At 41.3% G+C, this 8,804-nt stretch overlaps 1 protein-coding gene across 1 annotated transcript in view; it reads left to right on the top strand.

Annotated features, from left to right (window-relative positions):
• The window catches only part of SETD9 (SET domain containing 9), a 10,600-nt gene extending 2,434 nt beyond the window's left edge, over window positions 1-8,166 (top strand). The window contains exons 2-6 of the mRNA XM_009272553.1: window positions 736-1,100; window positions 2,874-2,997; window positions 4,216-4,331; window positions 5,569-5,674; window positions 7,782-8,166. Of these exons, the coding sequence (XP_009270828.1) occupies window positions 736-1,100; window positions 2,874-2,997; window positions 4,216-4,331; window positions 5,569-5,674; window positions 7,782-7,869 (799 nt within the window). The 3' untranslated portion in view covers window positions 7,870-8,166. The remainder of the gene's footprint in view (window positions 1-735; window positions 1,101-2,873; window positions 2,998-4,215; window positions 4,332-5,568; window positions 5,675-7,781) is intronic.
• Window positions 8,167-8,804: the final 638 nt, after the last annotated feature.

The following is an 8,804-nucleotide window of genomic DNA, read 5'->3' as shown; positions in this document are numbered from 1 at the left end:
GGGCGCGCTCTGGCGGGTGGAGTGTTCGGCAGCCGGTGCCGCCTGGTGGCGTTCCCGCAGGGTTTTTCGGCCTCGAGTAGCTGCTGGAGCTGGGTGAGCGCTCCGCTCTGGGGCGAGGAGCTCCCGTGGCCGAGACCCCGCTCCCCCCTTCTCGGGAGCGATCGGGGGTGCCGCAGGAGCTAACTCGGGTTTTTCACTGGGAGGTGGCTGCTTTGCGAAAGTGGTTCAGCCTTGTGTGCCACTTCGCTGGCCTAAAACTCTGATACTTAGATACGTCAAAGCGGTATGTAACGTTAAAACTAGATAGATAAGTTTTTCTTTTTTTCGGTAAGATGTGTTTGCCCTCTTTTTAAAGGTAAAAATAGTGCTTGAATTCAAATGACTACGACATTGTTATAAGTAACATAAATTAAAATCCTCCTAGTTGGCATAATATTTGTCCTCGCCTCATTTACAGTGTAATGAACTATATATATATATTTTTTACATAGTTTGATAATCACATATATTTGATTTTTGGTATGTTTGTCACTAAGAGCTCAGTGGGGTTTAACCTACTTGCCTTGCTGTAAATACACAGATGATGGTTTTATAGTAGGATAGGTATGAAAGAATATTCCTTAGAGTTTGGGTTTGCTTGAAACAACAGTGCATATAAGTTGCTGCTGTAAAATGGCTCATCTGTATTTTATTTAGGAAAAATGTAATCTTAAAATATTTTTTTTTTCTTTACAGGACCCTTCGATACGTTCCAGAAAGCTCCCAAGACAAAATTATCTCTGATGAAGATGTCTTTGAAACACTACTGCAAATATTTAAAGCTCTGTTCATAAATGACTTCAGTAGACAAGCACATATTTTGGCCTTATTTCCAGAAATCAAATGTAAATATCTGGAATTACTGACTGTTGAGCAGAAGCGATCAAAAGTAAATTCTTGTGACCATCAGAGTCAACATGTGTTTAGTCCAGAGGAAGTTCTGTTTAATACACTAGGGTTCAGTATTACTCGAGACCGAAGTTCCCTGGTGTCTGCTGGAACTGGAGTCTTTGTTACCAAAGGTTTTGTACCGAAGGGGATGGTTGTATCTATGTATCCTGGTAATGGAATGTTCTTTTTTCTCATTAAGTTAGATGTGATTTCTAACCATCTAATTATAGAATGCCAAAGTTCTACACTAATTTTTATTTTACGAGGTTTATTTCTGTCTTTCCTTAACAAAATCACAGGTTACGGTGAATGAGAATATTTCTGTGTAAACTGACTAGAGTTCTTTTGGAAAGAAGCAAAGCTATATTGGGGGGAGGAGGTAATTTTGTTTATTAAAAAAACTTTCAGTACTCAAAGTCTGATTTTTCAGCTGCTAGAAAAGTTTTTCCAGATTCTTTAAACACAAATGCATGGGAGCAATTTCACGTAGATGAACAATACAGTTTAATTCTTTGGGGTTTCTGTTTTGGATAAGGATCTGAAACATGAGGTTTTGAGGTCTCTGCACAAATCAGCAGACAAGACTATGAACATTTCCAAAGCACAAAAATACAAATTAGAGAATGAAAATAAAACCTTTATTTAGCGGAACTCTCTTCCATAAAGCATGTTTGGAAAATCAGCACTTCTCTGTTCCTCCTCCTCATTTCTTGGAACTGTATTTGCTTACATTTCTTAAAAAGATTTGTAATTCTGTCAGTATGGCCAAGCTAGGATAGCTCTGCTGAAATGCTCTGGATTTGTTTCTGTTTCATCTGTCAACAGAATCATCCCCTGCATGCAGTCTCTAGCTTGTGCCAGCATTGCAGGATCGGGACCAGTCCAAGCATGGGGCAGTGGAGCATGTTTTGCCATGCCAAAGCAGGAGTGTGGCCATTACCATTGACTGGTAAACTGACTAACTGTCAAACAACAGTCACAGGGAATGAGCCTGCCACCTTGCAGCTCGCTTCAAATTCCAGGCACACACTAAATGTGAGTGTAGGCTCATTGAGAGTCTCCTCTAGCAGCTCATCTAGCAAAACAAGAGGATGAGCTGTTGAAATGCCTGCCTTTTTCAGGGGTATGAAGGAACCTGGAGGGCTGCTGGCTGGGGAAGGGACCCTGTGGAAAGAGCAGGTCAGTGCTCTCCTGCCTGTTGTTTGGCAGTGAGTGCAGCCTGCCAGCGGGGCCTTGGCCTAGCTCCTCGTGAGATTGCAATGAAGGATTTCTGCAGAGGGTTGCTGAAGTCGTAGTGGGTGTGAGGAACGCAGGACTGCAATGTCATGAAAAATTGCAAGCCAGTGCGCTGTGACTTTTCTGTGCTGGGAATCCAGGGCAGGTTAAATCCTGTCCACGGATTTGGGAAACGGTCTGCTGAAATGATTTGTCTGATCCTGGTTTGGCATTTTCCCTCTCCTGTACCAAACAAAATCTCTGATCAGGGTGGTGGAGGTAGGTGTTTCAGGTTCTTTGCTGTCTGTGTGTGTGCTTTTCAGAGAGTCTTGACACAGTAGTAACAAAACAGCTTAATAACTTCAGCTGTGCTTTCCTGAACGAACATCACGAGATGTTTTCCTCTCTGAAGCAGGCCAGTTGGCTGTGATGCTTTATCTACCTCTCACATGGATACTGGACACAGGCCTTCTCTTTAATGATTTCCTTCAATGGCTTCTCTCTTTGGAATATCTCGGCTCATGTAGATTTTTTTTGCATCCCACATAGATGTGTCTAAAAGCTTTAAAAGGTTTACAAGTGTTAATGTCATTAACTGAGAGAGGAGTTCTCTCCTACCCCCTCTGTCTCCTTTGAGTTTCTGTGTGGAGGGGACTGGATGATATCATAAGCCCATTCTGACAGTTAACTTATTTTCTTCTGAAATAATCATCTCTGTCTTGCAACAGGTACGGTATACAGAAAGCATGAGCCCATCTTTTTCCAGTCCCTTGGCAATCCCTTTATTTTTAGGTGCATAGATGGCGTCCTTATTGATGGGAATGATAAAGGACTGTCAAAATCTGTGTACAGGTAAGCAGTCAAAAGAAATAGGGGATTGACACTCAACTGATTTAAAACAGCGGTACTAACAGTCTCAGTTCCCTGTTGTCTTACCCTAAATTGAGTTACATTTGAATATCATCCACCTATGTGTATCTCATAATGCAAACAACACAAGGGTAAGAGCTGCTGGATGTGATCTGTTACGTACTTGTTGTGTCTTCATCTGTAACGCCAATGAGATGCGTTTTGATGTACAGAGACTGTTTCCTGTAAAGAAAGTAGTTTTAATAGGAGCAGGTTGTAGCAGAAAATATTTTAAAATGCTTCTGAGCTGTTACCAAATCTGTTTAGTGGATTAAAAAAAAAAAAAAAAGCCTTTATATGGACTTGCTAATGCCAAAAGGGTGAATCTGGTAACGCCGGCTCTGGTCTACAGATGAGCACTTAAGAAGGGAGCAGTAACTCTTATTATTGCTGCTGCTGTTACTATTATTATCTCAAGTTGGAAGGGACTCATAAGAATCATGGAGTCCAACTCCCTGCTCCTCTCAGGACTACCTAAAAATAAACCACATGACCAAGAGCGTCGTCCAGGTGCTCCTTGAACTCTGACAGGCTTGGTGCCATAACCGCTTCCCTGGGGAGCCTGTTCCAGTGACCGACCACCCTCTCGGTGAAGAACCTTTTCCTAAAAATGCAATCTGAACTGCCCCTGACATAGCTAGCCTGGCCTGTTTTAGCTTACCTTAAAATATAATTTGCAGCAATTTGTGTTTAAATATGACATGAAAAAATAAAATTAGTAACAAGCAAAATGATCTAAAATAATACCTAATTTGAATACTAGTACCTACTAGTACCAGATTTTAATTCTGGGAATGAGTTTGAAGTTGATATTGTAATGAGCCTTCACATCTTCAGAGGTGAACAAGATGTGTTGACACTTCTGTAATGGTAACGTTTGATCTTGATTTCTGGAATTGCACGTGGTGGTTTTGTGCGGGTTCTTCCACCAGGGTCTGAAACACACCACACGCTAGTGGGAGGTTTAAATGTACTTTTTAAAGTATCATCAAGGTGTTGGTCCGTGCACACACACCCTCACCCCAGTGTTGTCCTGTCTCCCAGGTGGGTTGGACAGCTGTAACTTTACCCAGTGACTGTGGCCATTTCTACAGGAGGAAGTACAGGTAACCTGTTAAGTGCAGGAGCAGTGATTCACATTAACACTGTCGGTCATTTCAGGTCTTGCAGCAGGAGAGATCAACTTGGCCCATTTCAAATGAGCGATGAGAGCTGGCTTACAGCTGCCCTGCAAAACCCACTGGCGGTGGGACAGTATGTCAACAACTGCTCACATGGTAAGTTGCCAGGTAAACTTTCCAGGCTTAAATTTGTCTTTATGGATATAAATTATTTTGGAGGTGACACAGAGAACCAGATACCGATCTTGGGGCACAATAGTGCTGTTTAAAACAAGGTAAGCGCTTAGAGGATAAAGAGTTTCTGAGGCTTTTTGTGACAGCTGGGTGTTGGAATCCCCGGCGCAGCGACGCTTCAAATACACTTGTGCTTTTCTCACTGACTCCCCCCAGTCCCCCAGTCTCCCTCCTAGTATGTAGAATGAAAGGCACACATCCCAAAATGTGAGATGGTGGGAAAGGGTAGGACCGCTGGGCTGAGGCAGTACACAGAGTTGCAGATAAAGTTCCCCAGTGTGGTTCAAGCAGGCTTCATGAGAAAACCATAGGCACAGTGAGTGACATGTACAGTAAGATTCTATCACTGCTCAGTTCGAACGATAATACTTTTTTTAGACTTCCTTATGTTTATGCGCAAAATCTAGAAACTTGGTATGCTCTAGCTGTTGGACATGAAGAGAGGAACTATTTATTTATTCTGTCTTGCACAGTATGTGTTGGTCTTAAGGTTTGGTGGAATAAATAACTCATGGGAATGGTGGTGAGGTACAGAAAGTTGAATTGCTGCCATACCTAGCTTCTAAGTGGCTTTCGGAGCCTGCATTACACTAAAGAAACCCTGCCTCCAAGTAGCGTCCAGAAAGGTTGCTGGAGTAACGAACCAAGTATTGACTGGCACGGAGACAGAGGGCTGTCCCATGAAACTGTTTCTTCCAGGTCCAGTGTCCATGTAAAGAAAATTCCCTTCTTCCTGCTGGACAGATGGTGATTTTCTCCCTGGCTGTATTTATGACATATTTTGCCACCAGGAAAATTTTTTTTCAAGATTGTTTTTTAACTGTAAAAGCAAATGTTGTACATTAACAACATCTAGCAATGCTGGAAGCTACCCCTGGTGCTATGCAAGTTGTGCCCCTTCATTCATGTGTTGATAATCAGGTCATCCTGCTTAATGCAATAAGGATGAATTAAAGCTCCTGTAGTTGGTTGTGTATCTCCTGTGTAAATTCCAAATAGGACTTCAGAGGAATGTAGTAGCTCCCAACAGAGGCATGGTTTTTGGGCTTGATGAAGCATCTGGTACTTTTGCAGCAGTACGTTTGATATTTATACACATCTCTAAATCCTATCTAAGATTTTCTCAGTATCATAGAGACTTTTTTTTTCTTATTTCTAGAAAAAGCAGCCAACGTGTGTTATCAGGAGTTTGATGTGCCGGGATATTTTCCAGTAGAACTGAAACAGTATCTTCCAAACATCGTCTACAGCCATGACATAGAGAGGTCAGCAGCGAATGAAGGAGCTTACAGATTTGTATGATACAAAGCATACTGTATGTGTAAAAAAGACAAACTTGGTTGCAGAACAATATTATTCCATATGAAGATGAGTTACCCAAAAGTGTGCACCTGTATGGAAGAGTTAGCTCTTTGAATACACTACTTCTAAGTGATTTACAAGACTATTTCTTTTTGTTCCTTTTTCCACATCTTTGCAAATGAGATCAGCATAGTTCTGAAGGCACAGTTTTACAAGCAGTGGTTACACTGTAGTGTGATTCTTCTGAATCCCATAAAGCACTAGTTACATTTTACTCGTATTACAGTACTGAGGTTTTTCAGTATGTATTTTAAATGTAGTTAGCAACGCTTAACCAATCAAAGCCCTTTTAAGGTAGTTGAGATTTAGGCTTCTTACTCTCCTGGTCTCCATGTGAGGAATGGAGAGGAATTCCTCTATGTGAGGAATAAGCAGATGAATTTGCAAGAAGAAACCTAAAATTAATTTGTATTGAGACAAGTGAAATACTATGCATTATAAAGGCATGTGACTTTTAGTTACACTACACAATTACAACATCCTCATTACGACCTGAAAATCCACCTCTTTTAGAAATTAAAACACTTAGAAACCTTTCTCAGATTTTTGTTTGGAAATGTGGGAAAAGTGACAATTAGATGAATATGTACAAGGAGCAATATGGACAACAAGGACAGACAATATGTCTGGAAATGAGTGTCCTGTACTGTGATATAGTCACGAATAACTTTGAAGCTGTGACAAACTAAGTTGTAATGTTGGTCCTGAATTTAACACACCAAAGAAATTGCGCTTCTGGTCCCGTTGCTACCTTCAGGAACCAAGTAATCCTCTTCATCTAGAGAATATATAAGGATTTTAGAGCAGATCATCTAGACTTTTAATGTAATTCTGGAGCTATTTTAAAACTCTGAAATTTGGTTGGAGAAAGTTACGGTGCATATTGGAAAGACGGCTTTTCTGGTTAAACTTAGACTTTGTTGAGGCAAGGTTAAAGATGCACTTGTAATCTGCAGGTAAATAAGTAAATGCTAATAAAAGAAGTGGTAAGACTGAACTTTCCGGAAGCCTGGATGCTGTATTTGAAGTGTGAATGTGCAGTGAGCAGAGCTAAACTATGGGACCGTTTCAGGAAGGGGGAATTTTGCTCTCTTCCTTGGAATCTGTCCAAGAAAATAGTCAGTCACCAGTTCTCCCAGCGTACAGGCACCAGACAAAAGATCCCATCTGCTTCTAGCTGTTTGTTTTGATACTGGTATTTACAGTGCTGACAACATAGGTAATCTGGTTTCTAAATCTTTTTCTGTCTTGTAAAAGAGTTCTTGGTACTTGTTTACCTTTTTGTTATTGTTGTTTGATTTGTTTCAAAATGGCCTCAATTTGAAGACTAAATTTCTTAGTAATGGGGACTGTTGGGTTGGTGCTGTTCTTCACTTTCACGTTCATCAGCGTCAGAAGAATGTGCTCTCCCTCCTAGAATAGATACTTGAGCTTTAGGGCATGGTCATTTACTTAAAGGAAGTTTAGGGGGGTGGGTTCCTAAATCTGTCTGTAAGAAAACTGTTTGCCAGCCACTGATTTCAGCTTGGGGTTTATGGAGAACTCACCCATCATCGTAGACTGCAGCAGGTCTCTGATGCAGTTCAGAGCTGTCTTTCTGGACGTTGTTCGGCTGAGAGCAGGTTTAGCCAACCTAGCACCTGTGGGTGGGCCTGTCTAGAGGAAGGATTTCTGCTCCGTGAACTTTGCTGTAGCTTCTCCTCCTGTCTGTGTGTCTTTTTCTCTGTCTTGACTAATTCTTTTCATTTCTGAATAATTGTGTGAGTGGAAACATTATATGCATACCCACACAGGCTGTGCTGTTTTTGGTAATTATATTGGTTTTACTTGTATTTGCTATCTGTATTTCAGTGTTGTTTTTCCAGGCTCCTTGGCCTGCATTATGCGTATTGCTCCCAAAAGTGATCTAGACAGGAGCCATTGTTTTAGCTCCTTGCCGTGAAGAATTAAAAAAAAAAAAGGCAAGTATAATTGTTCACTTCCGCATGTTTTGCTTTTCCTTTTTTTCAGCCACCCAAGGTGTGTAGTGCTTGTCACTCTCAGAGACATCAAGCAAGGAGAAGAACTTTTTTCTAATTACTACACTGTTGTCAGCTGAATTAGTAGATTGAAGACTGAAGAAATCTATGTAATTAAAATACTCACTCTGTGTGTACTTCAAGCTTCATGAGCATTTTAACATAACGAAGGGCTGTAGCTTTACCATTTAGAAAGCAAGCGGCAGGCTTGTATTTCCCTGAAGATACTCCACATGTGATGCAGAGGTGAAGGTTTAACCATTTACATCATTAGGTTGTCAGCTGTCTACTGTTGTTGATATTATTGCTTATTGGCGTTCAGCTGTCCATACAATAGCTCATAAAATAAAAACCTAAGTTCTGGACATGTCATTTAATCTTCTGGTTTGCACAGTTGTCTGAATATTTTGCCATTTCACTTCTCGTGCTTACAATGGACACAATGTGTAAAAATTACTTCCCTCTCGTGAACTCTTCCTTGGGTAATCCTCATAGTTCACAGCAATTACTAGTTCTTGTTCTGGTTTTCTTGGAGTTGGTCCCTTTGGTATCTGCTCCCGTTTAGAAAGTATTTCAGTGTAGCCAGTTGTCCAGGTCTTTTACGAAGCCAGTTTTGGAGCAGTGCTAACAGGCACTTCGGATGTGCCTGCATGGTGCGCTGTCACCAAGAGGCCAAGTTGACCCACTGGCTTTAGCTATGCCTGTCCTGGGGCGGGAGGAAAGATGATATGTATCTTGAAGCCCTGTCCAATCCTACTTTCAGTGGTTCAGTGAAAGTTTCCTGGCATGTGGCAACTTTCATAGCTTTTATTCTCAAAGAGAGAGAACTTCATGTTGCAGTGTAGCTGGAGGAAATAATGCCAACCAAGGGTGGTGTGTATTTTTTTTAACGAGTTACTGGCATAAACAGAGCCAGCCATTCCCGCGTTAATTTTTGCTGCTGTCTGCAAAGTGCCTCCAGAAAGTAAACAAGAGACAGCTTGTCAGTCTTTTGGTCTGGCTAAACAGCTTGGGA

This window comes from Aptenodytes forsteri, unplaced genomic scaffold (assembly GCF_000699145.1).
Source record: "Aptenodytes forsteri isolate BGI_AS27 unplaced genomic scaffold, ASM69914v1 Scaffold92, whole genome shotgun sequence".
In the NCBI taxonomy this organism is placed as follows: Eukaryota; Metazoa; Chordata; class Aves; order Sphenisciformes; family Spheniscidae; genus Aptenodytes; species Aptenodytes forsteri.
The sequence above is the reverse complement of the archived record's forward strand: the minus strand, read 5'-3'. Positions and strand labels throughout refer to the sequence as shown.